The following is a 27,650-nucleotide window of genomic DNA, read 5'->3' as shown; positions in this document are numbered from 1 at the left end:
GGGGACCGGTCTTCTGAGGTTCGCAGCTGTTCGGTGGGTGCCGCAGTTGTAGATTTTCAGGCATCTGATAACATCCATTTTCCTTTCAAGATGGCACGGTCTCTGCGTCTGAGCCGGTGGCTCTGGGAGGAAACTCAGCAGCAGTGAGGGCTGCCCAGTCAAGGGAACCCTGTCCAGCAGTCCCTCACCTTCTCCTGGAGTATAGCTGTCCCTTAACTCGCCAACAAACACTCCCCGTGTGACCCTCAGTTGTTCTTACTTTCTGCTCCAGAACAAGGCTCGGGACACGCCTGTCTATTCTGCTGCCATTTTTTTTCGGTCATCTGATACTTCTTTGGGTTGTAGAGTTATATGATTTACTATTATATTTTCTTGTTTTTTTGAGGTAGGCCTGTAGAGCTTTAAACTTCCCTCTCTGACTGCTTTCATTGTGTCCCATAGATTTTGGATTGTTGTGTTTTTATAGTCATTAGTTTCCAGGATGTTTTTTAATTTCTTCTTTGATCTCATTGGAAACCCAATCGTTATGTAATAGCATGCTATTCAGCTCCCAAGTGTTTGAGTTTTTTGGATTGTTTTTATTGTAGTTTATTTCTAATATTATAGCATTGTGGTCTGAGAAGATGCTTGATATGATATCAATCTTCTTGAATTTGGCGAGACTTGCTTGTGACTCAATATGTGGTCTGTTTTTGAAAATGTCCCATGTGCACTTGAGAGGAAGGTATATTCCATGGCTTCGGGGTGAAATGTTCTGAAGATGTCAGTTAAGTCTATCTGATCTAGTGAGTCATTTAGAATTGCTCTTTCTTTGCTGATTTTTGTATTTATCCCGTGATGTCAGTGGTATATTAACGCTTTGCACTCGCTTGTTTTGTTCGATTCCTTTATTCTACTGCTAACCGTGTGGAATCACACTCAATATCCGAGTGCAAAGGGTTAAAGTACCCTCTGATGATTGTATTGTTTTCCACCTCTCCCTTGATATCCTCCAGGAGTTTATTTATTTATTTATTTGGGTGCTCCTGCATTGGGTGCATATATGTTTATCAGGGTTATGTCCTATTGATCCCTTTAGTGTTATGAAGTGGCCTTCCTTATCTCTTGTTGTGGCCTTCACTTTGAGGTCTATTTTGTCAGATATAAGTATTGCTACCCCAGCTTTGTTTTCATTTCCATTTGCCTGAAAGATATTTTTCCATCCATTCACTTTCAATCTATGTGAGTCCCTTGTTCTGAGGTGGGTCTCTTGTAGACAGCATATATATGGGTCGTGTTTTTTTATCCATTCAGCCACTTAATGTCTTTTGATTGGAGCATTTAGTCCATTTACATTTAAAGTTATTACTGAAAGGTACTTGTTTGTATTCATATCTATTTTTTTGCTTGTGTTCCTTCTTACCTTTTTACTTCTACTTTTTACAACATTCCCTTTAGCATTTCTTGCATTGCTCGTTTGGTACTGATAAACTCCCTTAGCTTTTTTTTTTTTTTTGTCTGTGAAGCTCCTGATTTCCCCTTCAATTTTGATTGATAGTCTTCCTGGATAGAGTATTCTTGGATTCAGTCCTTTCCTTTGCAACAATTTGTATACGTCCTTTCATTCCCTTTTAGCTTGATGTGTTTCTGTTGAGAAATCATTTGATAATCTGTTGGGGATTCCTTTGTAAGTAACTCTCTGTCTGTTGCAGCTTTAAAATTCTTTTTGTTGGGATTCATCTTGCTTGGCACTCTCTGTACTTGTGTAACTTTTTTCTTTCCTATATCTGGGAGGTTTTCTATCATTATTTCTTCAAATAGATTTTCTAATCCTTGCTGCTCTTCTTGTCCTTCTGGCAGCCCTTGTATACATATGTTACTTCGTTTCATGTTGTCCTTAAGCTCTCTTCTTGCTTATTAATTTTTTTCTTCAGTTGCTGTTCAGATTGAGCTTGTTTCTCTACCTTACCTTCTAACTCACTAATTTGGTCCTCTGCTTCGTCTATTCTACTATGGAAACCTTCCATGGTGTTTTTTATTGTAGCTATCTCACTTTTAATTTCTTCCTGATTCTTTCATAGATTGTTGATTTTCTCATCCATCAGGTGTATGAATTATACGACCACTAATCTGAATTATTTTTCGGTCATGTTGCATGCTTCAATTTCACTAATTTCCTTTCTTGATGACTCCTCATTTTCTTTGCCCTGGGGATTGTGTCATCTTCCCATTCTGACTATCACCAGAAGGTTCAAATGTTGAGATGCATGGGCCTGGGCCTTGTGCAGTGAGAGCTTTGCATCAGCCGAGTGTCACTGATGTGCTCTGACACTAAGACGTGTGGCTCCTGTGGTTTGGTGGGTACCAGGCTCGCCCAGGGTCAGCATTACCAGCACTCAGTGTGGTCTCATGTGCGCACCTAGAATCAGGGACCCTGCATGCACTGCACTGAAACAGAGACCCTGCTGGCATGTTCTGAAAATCAGAGTCCCCTAGCGCATGACAGGAGTCAGAGTTCCCCTGTGTCTGCACCAAGAGTGGAGTATCAGAGTCTCTGTTGCTTTGTTTGGCCTCTTGCTGAGAATCAGGGTCCCTGTGTGCTCATGCAACAATAATTGGAGTCACTGGCTCTTAGTGTGAATGCACTGGGAGTCAGGGACCCCAGGTGCACGCGATAAGAAACAGAGTCAAGTCACTGATGCTTAGTGCTGTCTCCCACCCAGAGAATTCAGGTCCCGGTCAGCTTGGGGTGCTGGGTTTCACAGTAGCACTGTGTCTGCAGGATGTCACATCCTTCGCTGCGGAAAAAAGACATCCATGTGCACTTGCCCAGAATCAAAGTCAGGTGGCACTGCCGCCCTGCATGGGCTTAGGGTTTGGTTGCCCGATTGTGTTGTGGGGAATAGATTCCCTGTTTCTGAGCGCTCCCAGGCTCAAATTCCTGTAGTGGCACTGCGGCCCATGTGCTTTCCCAAGCTCAAATTATTATAGATGCCCTGTGGATCCTTCAAGTGCTTCCAGGCTAAAATTCTTGTAGCAGCGCTGCGGCCCGTGCGAGGAGCAGGTCTATCAGTTATTATGGTGTTGCCTGTGAGCCTTCAGGGAGGGGGATAGGCTCAGTGACTCACAGAAATCTGCAGCCAGGATGTCTGGATTCTTGGTGTCTGTGGGTCTGCAGTTGTGGTCACAGGTCTCTGTCCCTAGTGGCTGAAGGGTCCTGGCTTGCATCTGAGACCAGACTGGGTGGTGCTGAGGTCAGGATCTTAGTCTCAAGCAGCTCTGCTTCTCAAGATGGTGTGGTCTTTGTGCCCCCTTGGAGTGTCCACTTTGGAAGCGAGGCTCCGCTGTCTAAGACTGCCCAGTTTGGCAGCCCCTTGGAAGACCTGCAGAATCTAACTGTCCCTAGCGCATACACACACATACCACACACATCCACACACTCCTCCATCGCTCCCTCACTCTCTCACACTCTCTCCCTCCCTCGCTTCCTGCCTGTTGCCATCTTCCCTGTATCTATCTTTTTGTTTATTAGGTTATAATGTTGTTTATTATCTATAAATGAGTGAGATCATGTGGTATTTATATTTCACTGCCTGGCTTATTTCACTTAGCATAATGCTCTCCAGTTTCATCCATGCTGCTGAAAATGGTAAGAATTCCTTCTATTTATAGCAGTGTAGTATTCCATTGTGGATATGTACCATAGTTTTCTAATCCACTCTTCTGCTGATGGGAATTTAGGCTGTTTCCAAATCTTAGCAATTGTAAATTATGCTGCTATGAACATAGGGGTGCATATATCATTTCTAATTGGAGTTTCTGTTTTCTTGGGATATATTCCTAAAAGTGGTATTACTGGGTCAAATGGCAGTTCTATTTTTAAATTTCTGAGGAAACACCATACTGTTTTCCACAATGGCTGCACCAGTGTGCATTCACACCAGCAGTGAAGAAGGGTTCCTTTTTCTCTGCATCCTCTCCAGCACTTGTCATTTGTTGATTTGTTGATGATAGCCATTTTGACAGGTGTGAGGTGATGCCTCATTGTTGTTTTGCTCATGCCTCAGTACCTCTGCATTTTACTTCCGCAGTTCCTCTGAGTCTCAATGTGCTTTCCTCTTTCCTTCTAGTTGTAGAATTTTCACTCAGCCAGCCTTCCTGTGGTTCTGGATGATGTCAGTTTTGTCTTTTAGTTGTAGTTTTGAAATTGTTGTGCAAGGCAGCAGTTTAGGTGCTTACTTATGCTGACATCTTGGCTCCCCCAGGTCTATTAGTTTTTGATGGAGTCTTTGGGGTTTTATGTGTATAGTATGTCATCTGCGAATAAGGACAGTTTTACTTCTTCTTTACCAATTTGGATGACTTTTATTTCTTCTTCTTGTCTGATTGCTATGCTAGTACTTCTAATACTATGTCAAACAGGAGTGGTGAATGTGGGCATACTTTGCTTGTTCCTGTTCTTAGGGGAAATGAGTTTAGTTTTTGCACATTGAGTATGATGTTGGCTCCAGGTTTGTCATATAGGGCTTTTATTATGTTGAAGTATGATCCCTCCATTCCCACTTTGCTGATAGTTTTTATGAAGAAAGGGTGTTGGATTGTGTCAAATGCTTTTTCTGCATCAATTGATATGACTATGTGATTTTTGTCTCTCAGTTTATTTATTCGATGTATCACATTTATTTATTTGCGGATATTTTACCAACCTTGCTTCCCCATTATAAATCTCAGTTGGTCATGGTGTATGATCTTTCTAATGTATTGCTGAATCTGATTTGGTAGAATTTTGTTGAGGATTTTAGCATTTATGTTCATCAAGGTTATTGGCCTGTAGCTCTCTCTCTCTTTTTTTTTTTTTGTGGTGTCTTTATCTGGTTTTGGAATTAGGGTAATTCTGGCTTCATAGAAAGAGCTTGGAAGTGTGCTTTCCTCTTGAGTATTTTTGGAATATTCTGAGGAGGATAGGTTTTAGTTCTTTTTTGAATGCTTGTAGAACTTCCCTGTAAACCCGTTCGGACCAGGGCTTTAGTTTGCTGGGAGATTTTTGATCACTGTTTCAATTTCTTCCACAATTATTGGCCTATTCACGTTTTTTTATTATTCTTTGTTGAATTTTGGGAGCTTGTGTTTTTCTAGGAATATGTCCATTTCATCTAGGTTGTCCATTTTGTTGGAATAGCGTTATTCATAGTATTTTTTCATAATCATTTGTATTTCTGTGGGATAGGTTGTTATTTCACCTCTTACATTGCAGATTTTGTTTATCTGGGTCCTCTCTCTTTGTTTCTTGGTGAGCCTTGGCTAGAGGTTCATCAATCTTGTTTATCCTTTAAAAGAACCAGCTCTTGCTTTTGTTGTTCTTATGTATTTTTTTTGTCTCTATTTCATTTATATCCACTCTGATCTTTATAATTTACTTCTTTCTGCTTACCCTGGGCTTTTCTTGTTGCTCTTTTTCTAACTCTTTAAGTTGTAGGTTTGGGTAATTTATTACCATTGTTTCTTGTTTTTTTGCTGTAGACTTTTATAGTTATGAACTTCCCTCTCAAGTCTGCTTTCATTGTGTCCCATAGATTTTGGATTTTTGTCTTTTCATTGTTGTTTGTTACCATGATGCTTTTTATTTCTTCTTTGATCTCTCTGGTAACCCATTCATTGTGTAATAACATGCTATTTAGTCTCCAGGTGTTTGATTTTTTTGATTGTTTTTATTGTAGTTGATTTCTAGTTTTATGCCATTGTGATCTGAGAAGATGCTTGATACGATTTCTATATTCTTGAATTTGAAGAGACTTTGCTTGTGTCCCAATATGTGGTCTATCTTTGAAAATGACCCATGTGCAATTGAGAAGAATGTATATTCTGTGGCTTTTGGGTGAAATGTTCTGAAGATATCAATTAATTACATCTGGTCTAGTGAGTCATTTAGGATTGATGTTTCTTTGCTAATTTTTTTGTTTATAGGATTTGTCCAATGGTGATAGTGGGGTATTAAAGTCCCCTACTATGACTGTATTGCTGTCAATGTCTCCTGTGATATCCTCCGGAAGTTTTTTGATGTATTTGGGTTTTCCTGTATTGGGTCCATATATGTTTACCAGTATTATTTATTATTGTTGGATTTCTACCTTTAGTATTATGAAGTGGCTTCCCTTTCTCCTGTTATGTCCTTCACTTTGAGATCTAATTTGTCAGATATAAGTAATACTACCCCATCATTTTTTTCTTTTCATTTCCATTCACCTGAAAAATATTTTTCCATGCCTTCACCATCTCTCTGTGTGAGTCCTTTTTTCTGAGGTGGGTTTCCTATAGACATGAGATACATGGTTCATGTTTTCTTATGCACTCAGCTTACCATATGTCTTTTAATTGGGGATTTAATCCATTTACATTTAAAGTTATTATTGACAGGCACTTGTTTGTTGCCCTTTTTATTCTTTACGCCTGTGTTCCTTCTTTGCTTCCTATTTCTTCTTTTTACAGCAGAACCTTTAGCATTTCTTGCATTGTTGGGTTGGTGGTAATAAACTCCCTTAGTCCTTTTTTGTCTGTGAAGCTCCTGATTTCACCCTCCATTTTTATTGCTAGCCTTGCTGGGTACAGTATTCATGCATTCATACCCTTCCTTTGCATGACTTTGTATATTTCATTCCATTCCCTTCTGGCCTGATGTGTTTCTGTTGAAAAATCTGTCACTAGTCTGATGGGGGATCTTTTGTAGGTAACTTTCTCTCTGTCCACTTTTAAGACTCTTACTTTGTCCTTGGTGTTTGCCAATTTAATTATAATGTGCCTTAGCTTCAGCCTTTTGAGGTTCCTTTTGTTTGGGACTCTATGAGCTTCCTGGGTTTTTGTGAGTTTTTTCTCCCCCATATCAGGGAATTTTTCTGTCATTATTTCTTCAAACAGGTTTTCTATTCCTTGCTCAGTTTCCTCTCCTTCTGGTACCCCTATTATGCAGATGTTGTTTCATTTTGTGCTTTCCCAGTGTTCCCTTAGGCTTTCCTATTGTTTTATGTTATTTTTTACTAGATGCTGCACTACTTGGGTAATTTTTTCTATGCTGTCTTCTAGTTCACTGATGCAGTTCTCTGCTTCTTCTAGTCTACTGTTGATGCTTTCTATTGAATTCTTTATTGCAGTGATATCATTTTTCATTTTTCTTGGTTCTTCTTCATTTCCTCTTGGTTCTTACACATATTGTTGAATTTGTGTTCCTTTCCTTTCAGTGACCTTATGACCATTTCCCAGAATTCTTTCTCTGACATATTGCTTGTCTCCATTTCATTTACTTCCTTTTCTGGTGATGCCTCTTTTGCCTTCATATGTGGGCTTTTTCTTTGTCTCCCCATGATCTCTCTTCTCCAGTTATCTGGTATGTAGTTCTCTCTCTCCTTTCTGTGAGAGGGTGCAGAGCTCATCCAAGTCTGCATATTCAAAGTTGAAGGTGAAATCAGGAACTTCACAGACAAAAAAGACCAAGAGAGTTTACCACCAACAGCAATGCAATAAATGCTAATGAGACTGTTAAAAGAAGAAATATAAATGGAAGATGGAACTCAGGCATAAAGAATCAAAATGGCAGTAGAAAGTACTTTTCAGTAATAACCTTAAATGTAAATGGAATAAATGTTCCAATCAAAAGACATAGAGTAGCTGAATTGATAACAAACATGACCCTTATATCTGCTGTCTACAAGAGATCCACCTCAGAACAAAGGACTCACACAGAATGATAGTGAAGGAATGGAAAAATTTATTTTCAGGCGAATGGAAATGAGGAAAAAGCTGGGGGTAGCAATACTTATATCTGACAAGTTATAACTTAAACTGCAGTATAGAACAAGAGATAAGAAAGGACACTTCCTAATACTAAAGGGAGCAATTCAACAAGAAGATATACCACTGGTAAAAATGTATGCACCCAATACAGGCACACCAAAATACATTAAAAAAAAAACACCCAAACTTCTGGAAGATATTAACGGTGATCATGATAACAATACAATCAGAATGGGGAACTTTAATACCCCATTGACACCGCTGGATAAATCCTCTAAACAAAAAAAATCAGTAAAGAAACAGAAATCCTAAATGACTCACTAGATCAGATGGAATTAACTGACATGTCCAGAACATTTCATCCCAAAGTTACAGAATACACATTCTTCTCAAGGACATACAGGACATTTTCAAAGATAGACCACATATTGGGACTGAGGCAAAGTCTCTTCAAATTCAAGAAGAGAGAAATCACACCAAGCATCTTCTCAGATAACAGTGGAATATAAATAAAAATCAACTACAAGAAAAACAAGAAAAAACAATCAAACACTTGGAGGCTAAATAGCATGTTATTGTACAATTATTGGATTACCAAAGAGATCAAAGAAGAAGTAAAAAGCATCCTGGTAACAAACAACAATGAAAACACAATAATCCAAAATCTAATTGACACAGTAAAAGCAGTCTTGAGATGGAAGTTCATAGCTCTACAGGCCTACCTGAAAGAAAAAAAAAAGAAAATATGGTAATAAATTTTCTAACCCTACAACTCAAACAATTAGAAAGAGAGAAACATGATAAGTCCAGCATAAGCAGAAGGAAGTAAATACTAAAAAATAGAGCAGAAATAAATGACATAGATACCAAAAATACAATACAAAAGATGAAGAAAACCAACAGCTGGTTCTTTGAAAGGCTAACCAAGATTGATGAACCTCTAGCCAGGCTCACCAAGAAGCAAAGAGAGTGGACCCAAAAAAACAAAATCAGAAATGAAAAAGGTGAAGAAACAACAGTCCCAACAGTAATACAAAGGGTTATGAAAAAATACTTTGAACAACTCTATTCCAACAAACTGGACAACCTAGATGAAATGGACATATTCTTAGAAAAACACAAGCTTCCAAAACTCAATCAAGAAGAATTAAATACCAGATTAGGCTGATAACTACAGAAGAAATTGAAGCAGTAATAAAAAATCTTCCAGCAAACAAAAGCCCTGATATGGACTGCTTTATAGGGAAATTCTACCAAGCATTAAAAGAAGAACTAAAACCTATCCTCCTCAGATTATTCCAAATAATTCAGGAGGTTTGCACACTTCCAAGCTCTTTATATGAAGACAGCATTACCCTAATCCCAAAACCAGATAAAGACACCACAAAGAAAGAGAACTATAGGCCAATATCCTGGATGAACATAGATGCGAAAATCCTCAGCAAAATTTTAGCAAATTGGATCCACCATTGCATTAGAAAGTTCATACATCATACCCAAGGAGGATTTATTCCAGGGATGCAAGGATGGTAGAATATCCACAAATCAATAAACATGATACAACACATAAACAAATTGAGAGACAAAAATCACATAATCAAATCAATTGATGCAGAAAAAACACTTGACAAAATCCAACAACCTTTGTTGATAAAAACTCTCAGCAAGGTGGAAATAGAAGGATTATACCTCAATATAATAAAAGCCTTATATGACAAACCTGGAGCCAACATCATACTCAATGGGCAAAACCATTTCCCCTAAGAACAAGAACAAGACAGGGATGCCCACTTTCACCACTCCTGTTCAATATAGTACTGGAAATGCTAGTCATAGCAATCAGACAAGAAGAAGAAATAAAAGGCATCCAAATTGGAAAGGAAGTAAAACTGTCCTTATTTGCAGATGACATCATACAATACATAGGAAACCCCAAAGACTCCCTCAAAAAACTACTAGACTTAATAAATGAATTTGGCAATGTAGCAGGATACAAAATTAACATCCCAAACTCTATGGCATTTTAATTCATTAAGTAGAAGCCCAGTGCACAGATTCAGGCACTGGTAGTGGGTGTGGCCTGTGAGGATCATCCTGGTCAGCCTAGTGGCTATGGACCCACCCTCTGAGCGGCTGCTGCATGAGGAAATTAATCTGAGCTGATATTTCAGGGTAACGTCTGGGTAAAGCAGTGTTTGGTGTCCTGGAGGAACCTGGTAGAAAGCTTTCCACCCCAAAGCCACTCGGTGAATGCCCTGGATGTGTGATGCCAGGTCGGTGACACCATCGGGGTTGTTAAGGGCAGCTGTGTCCAGGATCCTCAGTGATCAGGACAGCCTCCCCAGGGCGTCCACAGTCACATCCCCTCTTGCCATCAACCTATGCCAGCTCCCAGTATTTTTTCTAGAACACACCTTAGAGGACCTGCATCAACTGGTGGGGCCAGGCCAGAGTCTGAATTATCTCAGGTATTTGACAGGTGTAGAGACTCGGCCTCACCCTGGGCCTACTAGCAGCTGCTCCCGCTGTTAGGATCAACTGCTCATCCTAGTCAGCCAATTGATGTTCTCACTGTGGGAGTGTACTGACCACCAGGAGGCAGCTCCTGCATTGAGTGTCTGCCCCATGGTGGTCAGTGTGTGTCATAGCAACTGGTCAACCAGTTGTTCTGGATATTCAGCCTTTTGGTTGCCGAATATATATATAGATAATGAACACACAGAAAGGGAAACTAAAAATCAATTCCACTTACCATTAAACCAAAAAAAATTTGAGATACCTAGAAATAAACTTAACTAACGAGGTAAAAGACGTGTACTTGGAAAACTACAGGACATTGAAAAAATAAATAGAGGAAGACATAAACAGATGGAAGAATATTCCGTGTTCATGGATTGGTAGAATCAACATCATTAAAATGTCCATGAGACCCAAAGAAATTTCTAGATTCAATACAATCACCATTAAAATGCCAACGGCATATTTCACAGACCTAGAACAAACTCTCCAAAAATGCAACTGGATAAAAAAAGACCCCGAATAGCCTCAGGAATCCCTAGGAAAACAATATTGGAGGGATCACAATACCAGATATCAAGCTATATTACAAAGTCATGGTTCTCAAAACTGCCTGGTACTGGCACAAGAACAGGCATATAAATCAGTGGAACAGAACAGAGAACCCAGAAATACACCCAAGACATTACACTCAATTAATATTTGACAAAGGAGGCAAGAGCATACAATGGAGTCAAGACAGTCTATTCAAGAAATGATGCTGGGAAAATTGGTCAGATACATGCAAAAAAATGAAACCAGACCACAAACTTACACCATACAAAAAAACAAAAAAAAAAACAAACTCAAAATGGTTAAAGGGCTTAAATGTAAGATGGGAACCATAAAAATCTTAAAAGACTCCATAGGCAGCAAAATATCAGACATATTTTGTAGCAATATCTTTATCAATACAGATCCTAGGGCAATGGAAACTAAGGAGAAAGTAAACAAATTGGACTACATCAAAATAAAAAGCTTCTGCACTGCGAAAGAAACCATCAACAAAACAACAAGTAAGCCCACTGTATGGGAGAACATATTTGCCAATGCTATTTCAGATAAGGGTTTAATCTCCAAAATTTACAGGGAAGTCATACAACGTAACAAAAGGAAGGTAAACAATCCAATCAAAAGATGGGCAATGGACCTAAATATACACATTTTGAAAGAGGACATACAGAAGGCCATGAGACTTATGAAAACATGCTCAGTCACTAATCACTGAGAGATGCAAATCAAAACAATGAGGTACCATCTCACACTTGTCAGATGGCTATCACCAACAAATCAACAAAGGACAAGTGCTGGCTAGGATGTGGAGAAAAAGGAACCCTCATGCAATATTGGTGGGAATTCAGACTGATTCAGCCACTGTGGAGAATACTATGAAGTTTCCTCAAAAAACTAAACATGGAACTCCAATTTGACACAGTAATCTCACTTCTAGGAGTATATCCCAAGAAAAGAGAAACACCAATCAGAAAGGATATATTCACCCCTATGTTCCTAGCAGCACAATTTATAATATATAATAGCTAAGATTTGGAAACAGCCTAAGTGCCCATCAGCAGATTAGTGGATTAAAAAACTGTGGTACATCTACACAATGGAATACTACGCTACTATAAAAAAGAAGGAACTTTTACCATTTGCAATAGCATGGATGAAACTGAAGAGCATTATGCTACATGACATAAGCCAGTCAGAAAAAGATAACTATCACATGATTTCACTCATATGTGGGATATAATGATCAACATAAACTGATGAACAAAAATAGATCCAGAGACAAGGGGCAGGGAGTGTTAGAGATCAACCAAAGGACTTGTATGCATGCATATTAGTATAACCAATGGACACAGACACTGGGGCAGTGGGGGCTTGCCCTTGGGGTTAGGGGTAGCAGGGACATCAATCGGGAAAAAGGAGACATATGTAATACTTTAAACAATAAACAATAAAAAAAGAAACAAAGAGAGAAGACCCAAATAAAGAAAAACAGAAATGAAAATGGAGAAGTATGAACCAACAGCACAAAAATGCAAAGGATTATAAGAAATACTATGAACAACTAAATGCCAACAAGCTGGACAACATGGATGAAATGGACAAATTCCTAGAAAAATACAATCTCCAAAACCTGAATTAGAAAGAATCAGAAAACCTAAAGAGGCCAGTAACAATTGAGGAAATAGAAGCAGTAATCAAAAACCTCCCAGCAAACAGTAGCCTAGGTCCAGATGGCTTCACAGGGGAGTTTTGCCAGACATTTCAAGAAGAACATATGCCTATACTCCTCAAATTATTTCAGAAAACCCAAGAGGAAGGAACAATCCAAACTCCCTTTATGAGGCCAACACTACCTTAATTTCAAAGCCCGATAAAGACACTACAAAGAAAGAAAATTACAGAACAATATCCCTGATAAACATAGATGTTAAAATCTTCAACAAAATATTAGCAAATCGCATCCAGCAATATATTAAAAAGATCATACACCATAACAAAGTGGGATTTATTCCACGGATGCAAGGCTGGTACAATATCTGCTAATCAATAAATGTGATATATCACATAAACAAATTGAAAGACAAAAATCACATGGTCATATCAATAGACACAGAAAAATCATTTGACAAAATCCAACACCCAGTTTTCATAAAAACTCTCAGCAAGGTGGGAATAGAGGTAGCATATCTCAACATGATAAAGGCCTTTTATGACAAACCTAATGCTAAAGTCATACTCAATGGGAAAAACTAAAACCATTTCCCCTAAGAACAGGAACAAGACAGGGGTATCTACTTTCACCATTCTTATTCATCATAGTTCTTGATTTCCAAGCCACAGAGATCAGACAAGAAGAAGAAATAAAAGGCCTCCAAATTGGAAAAGAGGAAGTAAAACTCTCATTATTCACAGATGACATGATATTGTACATAGAAAACCCTAAAGACGACACCAAAAAACTCTGAGAATTAATAAATGAATTTGGCACTGTACCAGGATACAAAATCAACACCAAAAAACCAATGGTTTTTTTATACACCAATAATGAATTCTCAGAAAGAGAAATTAAACAAACAATCCCATTTACCATTGCACCAAAAAATTAAGATACCTAGCAATAAACTTAACTAAGGCGGTAAAAAACTTGTACTCAGAAAACTTCAGGAAATTGAAAAAAGAGATAGAGGAAGACATAAACAGATGGAAGAATATTCTGTGTTCATGGATTGGTAGAATCAACATCATTAAAATATCCATACTACCCAAAGCAATTTCTAGATTCAATGCAATCCCCATTAAAATACCAATGACATTTCACAGACCTAGAACAAACTCCCCAAAAATTAATCTGGAAAAAAAAGACCCTGAATAGCCACAGGAATCCCAAGAAAGAAGAGCAAAGTTGGAGGATAACAATGCCAGATATCAAGCTATATTACAAAGCCAGGGTTCTCAAAACTGTCTGGTACTGGCACAAGAACAGGCATATAGGTCAATGGAACAGAACAGAGAACCCAGAAATAGACCCAAGACATTACACTCTATTAATATATGACAAAGGAGGCAACAGCATACAATGGAGTCAAGATAGTCTCTTCAATAAATGGTGTTGCTAAAATTGAGCAGATACATGCAAAGAAATGAAACTAGAGCACCAACTTATACCATATGCAAGAATAAACTCAAAATGGATAAAAGACTTAAAAGTAAGACATGAAACAATAAATGTCCTGGAAAAACTATAGGGAGCAAAATCTCAGACATCTCTCAGAGCAATATGTTTACAGATACATCTCCTAAGGCAAAGGAAAGTAAGGATAAAATAAACAAATAGAACTACATCAAAATGAAAAGCGTCAATGCACCAATCAGAAAGAATGTATGCACCCCTATGTTCATAGCAGCACAATTTATAATAGCTAAGGTCTGGAAACACTCCAAGTGTCCATTAGTAGATGAGTGGATAAGAAAGCTGTGGTACATTTATAGCATGGAATACTATGCAGCAGTAAAAAAGAAGAATCTCTTACCCTTTGAGACAACATGGAGGGATCTGGAGAGTGTAAGCTAAGTGAAATAAGTCAGTCAGAGAAAGACAAGTATCACATGATCACACTCATATGTGGAATCTAATGAACAAAATAAACTGATGAACAGAGTGGATCCAGAGTCATGGTAGCATGGAACAGAGTGCGGAATCTTGGAGGGAAGGCAGGGGAGCATGGGTAGCTGGGAGGTAATCAACCAAAGACCTTGTAATCACATATGCATAACCTATGGACACAGACAATAGAGTGCTGAAGGCCTTGGGTGGGGAGTGGGGGGATGGGGCGGGCTGGAGGGAGTCAATGGGGGAAATGGGGACATATTTAATACTTTCAACAATAAAAATTATTTAAAAAACTAAACAAATCCAGTCAAGTTGCAGGATACAAATTATTGTGCAAAAATCCATTGCCTTCCTGTATACTAACAACAAAACCTCAGAACAAGAAATGAAAAAAAAATTCCTTTTGCAATTGCAAGAAAAGAATAAAATACCTAGGAATAAACTTAACAAAGAATGTGAAAGACCTAGATTCTGAAAATTATAAAGCATTACTAAAAGAGATTTTTAAAAGACACATCAAAAGGAAAAAATATTCTGTGTTCAGGGATTGGAAGAATCAACATAGTTAAAATAGCCACATTACCCAAAGTAGTTTACAGATTTAATGCAAACCCCATCAAAATCTCAATGTCATTTTTTAAATAAATAGAACAAGAAATAATCAGATTTGTATCGAACTACAAAAGACCCCAGATAGCTAAAGCAATCCTGAGAAAAAAGAACCAAGCTGGAAGTATCATGCAACCTGACTTCAAATTACAGAGCTATGATAATCAAAATAACATGGTACTGGCAGAGAGACAGACACACAGATCAATGGAACAGAATAGAGAGCCCAGCTATAAAACCACATGTATATGGACAGGTAATTTTTGACAAGGAGCCAGGAACACACATGGAGTAAACATAGTTTCTTCATAAATGGTGCTGGGAAAATTGTAAAGTCACATGCAAATGAATGAATCTGGATTACAGTTTGTCCCCATGTACAAAAATTAATTCAAAATGGATCAAAGACCTAAATATAAGACCAGAAACAATAAGTTACATAGAATAAAATATAGGTACCAATCTTATGGACCTTGGTCATAGACAACATTTTATTAACTTGATCCCAAAGGCAAGGGAAGTAAAGGCAAAAATAAATGAATGGGACTATATTAAACTAGAAAGCTTCTGCACAGCAAAAGAAAGTGACAACAAAACAATGAGGCAGCCAACCAAGTAGAAGATGATATTTGCAATCAGTAGCTCTAAAAAGGGTTTAATTTCCAAAATATATAAAGAACTCATAAAACTCAACACCAAATAAACAACCCAATAAAAATAAGTGGGCAGAAGACCTGAAAATACACCTCTCCCAAGAATACATATGAACAGCCAATAGATATATGAAAAGATGTTCAACCTCACTGACTGGCAATTAGGGAAATGCAAATAAAAACTACAATAAGACACCACCTTACACCTATTAGAGTAGCCTTTTTCAGCAAGACAAACAATAACAAATTTTGGAGAAGTTGTGGATAAAAGAGAATCCTCATTCACTGCTGGTGGGAATGCAGACAACCACTATGGAAGGCAGTCTGGCAATTCCTCAAAAAATTAAGAATATATTTACCATATGTACCAGCAATCCCTCTCATGGTTACATACCCTACAACCTGGAAATCATGTATTCAAAAAGATATACTAGTATATACCCTGATGTTCATTGCAGCTTTATTTATGGTGGCCAAGACATGGAAACAACCAAAGTGCTCTGCAATAGAGGACTAGATAAAGAATATGTGGTGCATATATACAATTAAATACTACTTAGCCATAAGAAATGATGAAATAGTGCCATTTGTAACAACATAGATGGAACTTGAGAACATTATGCTAAGTAAAATAAGTCAGTCAGAAAAAGCTAAGAACTACATGATTTCACTCATATATGGGATATAAACCTGAAAGTCGTGAACACAAACAGCAGTGTGGTGGTTGCCAGAAGGAAGGGTGTCGGGGAGAAGAGAATCCTAATATAAGGTGACAGGAGATTTGACTTTGGGTGATGGGCACATGGTGAAATATACAGATCTTGTAACAGAAAATCACATCATGTTGATCAATGTCACCCCAATAAATTTAATTTAATAAAGATAAATAAGCTTAAAAAGAATCTATAATAATAAAAGTGTAATATTCTAAAAAAAAAAGTGTAATATTCTAATTAGACTGGGCAGCTGAATGACCTTCCAGACATCATTCCGGACGTCCTTCCAGATGAAGCCAACATGGCAGGGTCCGAGGTAGAGGTGGTTAGGGGTGATCAGGCAGGCAGGCAAGCAGTTAAGGGGGATCAGGCAGGAAGGTGAGTGGTTAGGGTCAATCAGGCAGGCAGGCAGAGTGGTTAGGTGTGATCAAGCAGACAGGCAGAGTGGTTAGGGCCAATCAGGCAGGCAAGCAAGTGGTTAGGGGCAATCAGACAGGTAAGAAAGTGGTTAGGGGCATAAGGCAGGCAGGCGAGTGGTTAGGAGCCAGTGGTCCCGGATTGCGAGAGGGATGTCCAACTGGCAGTTTAGGCCTGATCCCACAGGGATCCTTGTGGGACTGGGTCTAAACTGGCAGTTGGACATCCCCTGAAGGGTCCCGATTGTGAGAGGGTGTAGGCTGGGCTGAGGAACCCCCCATGCATGAATTTCGTGCACCGGGCCTCTAGTCTTCTATAAAAGAAACACATATATTGACAAAAAATGCAGCAACTGAAATAAACTGAGGAATATGCTCTGTGCTTACGCATCTGTCCTTTGTTTCTTTTCATCTCCTATGGCCAGATTTTTGCAATTCTTGACAAAAATGTGGAGCCCGCCAGTTTTGTAGCAGTAGCTGATGTGGAGAAGGATTTCACCACTGACCTTCACATTGCCATAGTCTCCTGTTTCACTGTAAACACTCAGCATGCTATTAAGGCTGGCCTGGAATAAACAAGATAGAAAGAGGAGTCCTAGCTATATATATAAAAAGCCAGTAACCGGAATGTTGGAATGACCAGAACGACCGGTCGCTATCATGCCCACTGTGGCCAGCGAACTTGCCTGATCAGGGGGCAGGGCCCACCGGCTAACCTCCCATGGCCCCTCCCCCAGGCAGCCTCGCCCCTGATTAGTCTCTCCCAACCTGATCAAGGGTGGGGTGACTGGCCACTCCCCCTGTGGCCCTTCCCCCTGGCCAGCCCTGCCCCTGATGGGCCCCTTAATCAGCCCATGGCCCCTCCCCCCAGCCAGCTCTGCCCCCGATTGGCCCCCCCACTCTGATCAGGGACAGGACCAACCAGCCAACCACTCATGGCTCCTCCCCCAGGCCACTGGCCCCCGATTGGCCACCCCACCCCATTCTGGGGCAAGGCTGGCTGGCCCAACACTCACAGCTCCTCCCTATGGCCAGCCCCACCCTAGATCAGCCCCTACCACCCCGATTGGCCCATGGACCCTCTCCCCAGCCAGTTCCATCCCTGATCAGCCCCCCCCGACACCAATTGGGGGTGAGGCTGGCTGGCCAACCTCCCACGGCCCCTCCCCCGGCCACTGACCCCTAATTGACCCACCCACCCCATTTGAGGACTGCCCACAGCCCATCCTCATGGCTGGCCCCACCCCCAATCAGCCCCCCCACACACACCACAATCGGGGGCAAGGCCTGCTGGCCAATTGCCCTAGGCCGCTACCCCCAGCCAGCCCAGCCCTGATCAGGTCCCGATTGGGGTGGACGGGCAGCCAACCTCCTGCCGTCTCCTCCTCCCGACAGGCCCAGCCCCGATCTGCCCCAATTGGGGACAGGCTGGCTGGATCCCACCTGAATTGGTGCACTGGGCCTCTAGTGTTATACTAATGATCTTTTCACAAAAACCACCCCTTTCATTCAATTATAATTCCTGTTCTTGATAATCAGTAGGGAAATCTAAGGAAATGGAAGAAAGCAAAAATCACTTATTTTGCTTAATTTTCTGGTTACATAAAATCCAAGCCTGAGAAAGGACAAAAAGATTGAGGACCATTAGTAATGAATGCAGGAAACTTGCTGAGAGGAGAAGCATTGCTCTTTTGCATTAGTGAATAGCCATTGTTTACTCACTTTTCTAACAAATATGGAGTCATTGAGGCATTCCCAATCCCATCTCCTCTCCAAATCCCTGTAGCTTTGTCCTTTATTATTGGGAGGCTCAAGGTCAATATACTTCTAGATCTAGAATGCATTCACCAGGACAAACAAAAGCTCATCTATTTGCTAGTAAGAGCTACAAAATTCTCTCTGGGACACCCCCAGAGAGCATCTCATTAGCCTATGGAAAGCCATAACTGAAGTATTAACAAGGGCACCCCTCAGCAGCTGTGTGGCCACCTAAGTAATGTAGGACCCTGGTTTCCTAAACCTCTATAAAATATCAACCCACAAAATAGAACACTAAACAATAAGATAACACAACAACCAATAAATTGTTTTTAAAAGTCCAAATATACCAGAACGATTGAAGTTCCTGACGATTCACTTATTAGAAGAGACGTATTTTCAATCAAATGTAACAAAATTATCCTTTAGTGCCAGAAGCAAAAACTCTGTCTTAGCAGCATAGCTAGCACAAAAGACCACCTGGAAGGCTTTCATGAGTGACTTAACAGTCTTAAAAGTCTTGTTTGTGAACCACTCAGAAGTAAGGACTATGGTAAATGCAGAGAGCTTCCACTTTTGACTTTTTCATACACACACACACACACACACACACACACACACACACACACATATATATCCTTCATAATAAAAAGGCAATATGCAAATAACCATCACTCCGCTACGCCCACGATTGGGCGGTGGGAGGCTGGGGGGCGGGACTCGGGGTGGCATATCCGGCCATTGAGAGGCGCGGGACTCCCGCCCCCGCCCCCCTGCCTCTCAACGGCTGGATTGGTGGCCGCTGAGGGGGGCTGCCTCGGACACCCTGGACACCCAGCTCCGCTGCCATCGGAGGCGGGGAGCCGGTTGTCCGCACCCGGATCCCCTGCCGTGCTCCCCTTCGTCAGCGCCTCAAGCCCCAGCAGCAGCGGCAGCGGCTGGGGATGAGCTGGGGATCCCAACAGCCTGGCAGCTCAGTGGCGGCGGCGGAGGCAGCATTGGGCCTGGGGACTGGCGAACAGGCAGAAGATGGCCCTGATCGCAGGAGGCTAGGCCTAGGGACCCTACCCGCATGATTGAATCGTGCGCTGGGCTTCTAGTATATATATATATATATATATATATATATATATATATATATATATATATATACAGATACAGGGTGGGGAAAAAGTAGGTTTACAGTCATGAGTATGGGAAACACAGTTTATTCCTGTATTATTATTTATTCATTATTGTATTAATATCCAAACAACAACTATAAAATTGCTTTAGCTCCACCCTGTACGCATATAAAGCCATTACATCCCTCCAATCACTAAGAGTAGAGACTAATCTAATAACAGGATGTTGGTGATGTGGCTAGTATCTCTTCTAGGCTTAAGTCAAGGGCAAGAGCAAACCAAGGATGCCATAATTAGAGGCAGCCTGCCATATCCACAGGTTACACATCATGTGGATACCGAGGGAGGACTATACTTGGAAATTATAACTTAAAGAGAGCCAGTGAGTGACCTAATTTGTCTTTCCTATTCATAAAATAAAGCAACAGAATTGTCATGATAGCAGGTGGCTTTTAGCAGTGCTTTTCAAACTTTAATTGCATATAAATCAAATGGGGATCTATTAAAACAAGTATTAGGATCTATTCTATTTTAGGTAGGGTCTGAGATTTTGCTTTTCTAACTACTAGGTCCACAATTTTCCAAACTGTTTGTCGAGGAGTTCCACAGCACCTCAGCAAACTCACAGGGGCAAACAGGTATTTTAAATTTACAAGGGTAACATAATGAAATCTATCAGACACCATATCAACTACAAACAGTAGTTTGCAGTATCAACATTAAATTACATTTTATTCTTTATAAAGTCCTATGTGTGTGAAGTTGAGTTTTTGGCAGTTGTTGTCACAAAAAACAAGTGTTTCATAAATATCAATGTAGAATAAGACATTAGCCCTAGCTGGTTTGGCTCAGTGGATAGAGCATTGGCCTATGAACGAAAGGGTCCGGGGTTCAATTCAAGTCAAGGGCACATGCCTTGGTTGCAGGATCCTCCCTGGCCAGGGGACCTGGTCAGGTTTCATGCAGGAGGCAACCAATTGATGTGTTTCTCTCACATCAATATTTCTCTCTGTCTTTCCCTCTCTCTTCCACTCTCTTTAAAAACCAATGAAAAAATATTCTCTGGTGAGAATTGAAAAAACAAACAAAAATGAAATTAAAATGGCGCCATCCAATCAGATTCCAAGATTTAACAATTCATGTAGTGCCAACAGACACACACATCCCGTGAGTGAATGTTAAGGGCTATTTAAGAATGGAATAAAATATTATTTTTCTCTCAGTTTATGTGTATTATTTTTTTTCAAGTGGCTAAGTTGTTAGGATACCAGTGCTTATTGTTTTTTTTTTACCAAAATAATTAATAAATTGGCTATTCAGGTATTACTTTTGTTCTAGGAGTGCCATGAAAATATCACTGAGATACTAGAGGCTCCCTGAACTGACAAAGTTTTAGAATATTGTTTCAGGTAATGCAATGTTGCTGGTCCATGACTGTCATTTGAGTTTCAAGGCCTTCAAGAATAAGCCTCAACCTCCTCATGTTATATGTGAGAAAATTCTGGCTCACAGAAATTGTTGGCAGCACCAAGACATACAGCAAGTTCTGCAGATTTTTAGTCTGAGGACTTCCCTAACATATCTCACACTATTTTCTTGTATCACTAATTCGTGACTCTCCACATCGTTCTGTAGCCACTATTCAAAGAAGTTCCTCTGTAAGAAAGGGGCCCAAAAGATGAAAGAAAATTTAAGAACTCACAAATGTTTAAGCTTGGGAGAAATGTAGGCAGTTAAGGCAATTTTACTGCTAACCAAACTTTATGCTCTTAACCAAGCCAATGCTGTGATTTAAAATAGAGCTCTCTCTTGCTCTCACTCTTATTCTTGCTCCCTCCTTCTGTCCCTCCCTCCTTTCCACTCTATCTAAAATCAATGGAAAATATCCTTGGGTGAAGATTTAAAAAATAAAATAGAGGTATTTATTCTAAAGGTATCTTTTCAATGGTAAATAATTTTGGACCATGTATCTTTTGACTGGTACTCATATGCTAATGTTTAATGAGTATTATCTTTTTGGAAATACTTGGATTTTGATCATTTTATTTACCTTTTAAAAGAGAACATCTGGTTATTTGAATACAAATAAGAAAAAGGTATATGCTGGAAAATTGCCCACCTAATCAGATTTTCTGTACCATAAAATTTGTGAAGTATGGTTGGAAAGAAGGAAAAGGAAAGATTGAAAACTCACAGTGTCTGCGTCAGCATCAGGCACATTTAGGTAAGTCCATTTCCTGTCAGAGCCTGCTTGAGAATTCTTTAAGGATGTCACCCAAAGGTCAAAAGGAAAAAAAAAGGTATTAGAACAGCAGGTAGAAATTAGAAAAGCAAAGAAAAAGACTTACAGACAACATAGATGGGTAAAAGGTAGCAGGGGCTCCTAAAGGCTACCTCTTAAAGAAAGCCTGAACACTAAGGTAAGAAGGGTCTTTATTCTGTTGGCAGTGGGAAACTATGGACACTGTTTGAGTAGGAGAGAAACCTGACTGGGTATGTGTTTTAGGAGAATGTCTTCCAGCAGTGTGGAGGACAATTAGGGAGTTGAGAGAATGGTGGCAGGGAAATGTATCAGCAGAGAATTCAGATAATTTATAGGCTTGAGCTGAACTAAGGACTGAAGAAGTTTTAAAACCTGTGTGAGGACCAATGAAGAAGAGGGAAGCAATGAGAAACCTTAGGAAAAGCCTACACAAAATTAGACTGAAAAGTACTCTGTGGGCTAAGGACAAGTGGAAGACTATAATGATTTTTAACTTACTAACAGACATTGTCCCAAGAACATTCATACCCTTTGGAAGTGAACAGAAAATCAACAAGAGAAAGAATAAACTTCCAGTGCATTAGAAAACTGCTTACTCTTGACAGGCCACTTGCTAGGCTTTGGGTGTTTGCAGAAAACCTGGAGGACACTACGTAATCAATACCTTCTTCAGTCTCTTCCAAGGAGTCCTAAGGAAGGGGGAAAATATCAATGGTTTGGTTTACTGCTTTCCTAGAAAGTCATTTCACTCCTCAAACCACTTTATTTTTAAAATACCTGAAAAATCATATACAGATATCTAGAAATCGCCCTATTCTAGGTTTTCCTCTTTTGCTATCCATTCAACCTGAATTATATCATCAGAAGAGTGGGGTCTCCTTCCTAGTGGAAGCTTTATGAAAAGAGAATGAAATTTAGAATCACACAGATCTGGGTGATCTCTAAGGTGATTTACTTTGGGCAATTAAATTGTTTTTTTAATTAAAAAGTGTTTGATCTGTGCATGTATGCATTTGTGTGTGTGTGTGTGTGTGTGTGTATTGTCAAGATGGGTGCTCAAGGTGACACTCCAACCAATTGAGACACCAGCCAGGGCTAAAATCATATTTTAATGGTTTATAGTAGTTTTAAATTTGTATTTTTATTAGGTATGACTAAAATTTTGTCAATAGTTTTCAGCATCTAGTAAAATAGTTTTGTATTTTTTCCTTTAATATATTGAAATATTAGCTATGTAATACATAGTCTTATATAGATTAATTCTTCCTTTCATACTTAAAATAAAACTTAGTTATCCTTATTGCTATATTTTTCATTCACTGCTAGGTTTTACTTAACTTGTAGTTTTTAAATTATTTTTAAAATCAAGTTTGAGAGTGAAGGTTATAATAGTTTAAAACTATGAATTTGAAGATTTTCAGAGTTTTTAAGATCAAAAACATTTTTATAATATTGGAATTAACTGTTCTTTAAAGTTTGAGTACAAGTAAACTTTGAAACCATCTGATCTCATTATTCTCTCCCTCTTTTTTTTTGGTGGTGGATTTAAAAATACCTATTATTTATACCATAGTAAATAACATTGAGTTTTAGAACTGTAAGTTTCCTGCCTTGCTTTGGAAAAATTATATTAATGTCATTTAATACTTGTGTTATATTTTTCTTCCATGGAGTTCAAATTACATTATAGCAATTATAGAATTCAGAATATCACAACATTCGAAATGGAAGTAACCTTACCAATAATCAAATTCAACTTTCTCATTTTATAAATTAATTTTCCAATAATTTAGTCCTAATTAAGAAGGTAGTTTATTGAGAGTAACTGGAGATGTAGAAACATTCATATAAAATACATAGTCAGATAAATCTAGTAATATTTCATTTAGGAAATGTTGATATTTCCCATTTCTCAGGTTTAGTTTAAGTAATGTGCTTTTAGGTAGGAATTGAAATCCCCAACAGGTGTTTCTTAAGGATAATCTTTCCAGATTAATCTGATTACCTCTTACCTTTCCTAAATCATTCCTTAGTTATTTTTATATGTTGGTTGCAAGGACTAATAGAAAGAGATTATTGTATATCCTCACTTTACCCTCAACTCATTCTATGTAAAAGTGGACAAGTTTTGAACAATATCATGCCTTTACTCCATGATCATTGGACTCTTTTATGTATCCAACTTACCAAATCTTTGTCTAAAGCCCCAGGGACAGACTTGCTTCTTAAATTTACAGTATCCTTTAAGTCTTCTGTAAATGACCCACTCAAATCTAACACAGATTGACTCTGGTCTGGGGGAAGGAAGAGAATAGGAAAAATATGAATCAGCTTACTTTTTAGAAGATTTCATTTTTCATTGTAAATCTTTCATCTTTATTCCAAGTCTTTGTAGGCATGGAACATAGTGTTATGAAATCAACAGTCAGACTCAGTAACTTTATGCTGTTTATGCTAACATACTTACATTTTAATAGCATTTTGAAATTCCCTTGAACTGAATTACCAACACTGATGTATTCATTTCTCCTTTGATCATAGGAGACTAAATGTTCTATTACTAAATGCTAATTTTAAGGTGTTTAAGTCTTCTGTTTTGCTCATAGATTTTGAAAAACTCTCTCAGAATGGACCCTTAAGCTTAGAAAAAAATAAAACATTAACCATTCTTGATTTTAAAATTTATAATTCAAATAAAAGGGAGTGGCTACAGGTAAATGGGAGAAAATTCTATTTTCTTTAGGTACCAGAACATTCTATAATCAGAAGAACATCTTGCTTTTGAAAATATAAGTTAAAGAACTATACACTAGTCAGTAATGCTGTGGAAAGCTTACTAAGACAGTTTATTTCCACAGAATAGTTCTATGTCAAACCCCTGCTGATATAGATATCATTGCTTATTAATAAGAAAGATTTAAGAGAGCAATCAAGTAAATAAGTTTGAAATAGTAAATGATATAAAGCAGAAGTATTTAGCATAGCACCTGACACAGAGTATATATTCAATAAACAGGAAGTGTTCAACAGAAGTAGTAGAAATACACTCTAGAAAGTTTGCTTCTAGCTTAGTTTAAAATTATTTATTTAATAGGTGAACTGATTTTCTAATCCTAAGCAAAATGAAACAATAACCACACTCATTTAGAAAAACCTTTAGGAGCTACCTGTTTAGGAAAGACTCTCTGATTCAGCACACAGAATCCAGATTTAGGCTTTATGCAAATATCATTAGGTAACAAGTAACATTTTAATGTTGAGGATTTTATCATGATTTTAATTCTACATATGGGACATAAACTTCATAATTATGACCAATTTCTCTGAAAAGTTTCTTTATTCATCTCTATATATAAAGAGCCAGGGTCCGTAATGTCCAAAACAACCAAATGGATGAACGAACACCAGAAGTCAGTCCTGTAGTTGACTGCCACGCTGCGGGTGCCACAGTGACCCAGCACTGACTGCCGAGGGGGCTGTGGATCAGGCCTGGAGAGAGGCCTGGAGAGAGAAGCAGGGTCTGAACCACAGCCTCCATGGCAGCTGTTGATCAGCCCTTGCCTTTCTTTCTCTCTGGGCCTTGCCAGCAGCTGTGGGGGCTGCTGATAAGCCCCGCCTCTCTGATCAGGCCCAGAGATAGGCCCAGAGATGCTGACTGGCATAGAAACTGGCCAATCAGAACCAAATCTGGGTGAACTGTGAGGAGCCAAAGGCTGCCTAGGAGGCAGAGCTTTTGACACTGACTGGCATCGAAACTAACCAATTAGAAACTCATCTGGGTGAACTTCAAAGGCAGAACCTAAGGTGGGGACTGAGGAGGGGTTTTAAGGGAAACAGCTGTTTGGTGTAAGGTGTAAGAAAGCAGTTCAATTTTTTAATGACTGTTTTGGCGGTATAGTGCATATGGCTGGCTATCAGTCCAGATATAGGGGTTATGTATTTTTGTCTACCAAAAGCATCTCTTCCTGCTGAAAAAGGCTTTTCCCCCCATTTAAGCAATCTTATCCTATATAATCTACCTATACTAATAAAAGGGTAACATGCTAATTAGTTCGGGTCAACTGGCCATCTTCTGGATATCCAACTTCTTTCTGGACAAAGCCATGGTGTTGGGGGCCAAGGCAGAGGCAGTTAGGGGCAATCAGGCCGGCAGGGGAGGGCAGTTGGGGGCAACCAGGCTGGCATGGGAGGGCAGTTGGACAAGAGATCAGGCCAGCAGGAGGGCAGTTGGAGGTGAGATTAGGCTGGCAGGGGAGGGCTGCTAGGGGTGAGATCAGGCTGGCAGGGGAGGGCAGTTAGGAGTAAGATAAGTCTGTCAGGGGAGGGCAGTTAGGGGTGAACAAACAGGCAGGCAGAGAGGTTGGGGTAATCAGGCAGGCAGGCAGAGGCAGTTAGGGGCAATCAGGCAGGCAGGCAGGTGAGCGGTTAGGAGCCAGCAGTCCCATATTGCAAGAGAGATCAGGCCTAAACTGGCAGTAGGACATCCCCCAAGGGGTCCCTGATTGGAGAGGTTGCAGGCTGGGCTGAAGGAACTCCTCCCCCCATGCATGAATTTCATGCACCAGGTCACAAGTAGGTAATAAAATTACAACATAATATCTGCTTCACTGAGTTTTTGTGATGATGAAGTGAAATTATATATTTGAATGTACCATATAAATGAAAGGGGTTATTATTAATACCTTAATACTGCTTGCAAATAATTCTTTATTTTAACCATGAAATGGTTAATTTGTCTAGATAAAGGGCATTGCTGACCACCAAATCAAGAAGAATTAACATTTATGATAGAAATTAGAATTTAAGTTAAACATGCATGTTACAAACTCTAAGATAATCATTAAAAGAGAAATGGTCTATATATTAAACTAGGAGGAAGGGAAAATGTAATGGGGTGGGGAGACATCAATCCAGAAGAAGGCAGTAGAGAAAGAATAAAACCTAGAACAAAAATGAGGTGAATGAAAGATATAAAGTAAGATAGCAGAATTAATCCAAACCTACAGGCAATCAAAATGAATGCAAATTGACAAAACTCAGATACATGTTATGGTATGTAAATTATATTTCAATAAATATGTTAATTTTTAAAAAGTTGACTTCATCACACTATTGTCTATGCCCATGGGTTAAACTCTTTCTACCCACCCACCCACCCCTGCCTTCCCTTTGAGATTGGACAGTCTGTTCCATGGGGACAAAAGGTGGGTGCAAGCTAGAAGGGGTCAATAGGGGGAAAGGGGACATATGTAATAATTTCAACAATAAAGATTTTTTTTAAGTTAATTTCCTTGAACTCTGGGCAAGTGTCCCTGTCTTTCATATCAAATCACCCAATTATATTTGGTACTAGAGGCCCGATGCACGAAATACATGCACTCATGGCGGGGGTGGGAGGCTTCTGCAGCCTGGCCTGTGCCCTCTTGCAGTCCAGGAGACCTCAGGGAGTAGGCCTAAGCCGGCAGTTGGACATCCTTAACGCTGTTGTGGAGGCGGCAGAGGCTCCAACCACCGCTGCTGTGCTCACCAGCTGTGAGACCGGCTTCTGGCTGAGTGCCGCTCCCCCTGTGGGAGTGCATTGACCACCAGGGGGCAGCTCTTGCATTGAGCATCTGCCCCCTGGTGGTCAGTGCGTATCACAGTGACCAGTCATCCACTTTTTAAAAAT

At 39.5% G+C, this 27,650-nt stretch overlaps 1 protein-coding gene across 1 annotated transcript in view; it reads right to left on the bottom strand.

Annotated features, from left to right (window-relative positions):
* SYTL5 (synaptotagmin like 5) overlaps positions 1 to 27,650 on the bottom strand; it is a gene marked incomplete at both ends in the record, with an annotated part of 289,171 nt that overhangs the window by 85,619 nt on the left and 175,902 nt on the right. Inside the window, 4 exon segments of the mRNA XM_079765810.1 lie at positions 17,225 to 17,403; positions 21,914 to 21,979; positions 22,579 to 22,671; positions 24,170 to 24,276. Coding sequence (XP_079621936.1) covers positions 17,225 to 17,403; positions 21,914 to 21,979; positions 22,579 to 22,671; positions 24,170 to 24,276 — 445 coding nt within the window.

The sequence above is a fragment of the Cnephaeus nilssonii genome (genome assembly GCF_951640355.1).
Source record: "Cnephaeus nilssonii genome assembly, chromosome: X".
Taxonomy (NCBI): domain Eukaryota; kingdom Metazoa; phylum Chordata; class Mammalia; order Chiroptera; family Vespertilionidae; genus Cnephaeus; species Cnephaeus nilssonii.
The sequence above is the reverse complement of the archived record's forward strand: the minus strand, read 5'-3'. Positions and strand labels throughout refer to the sequence as shown.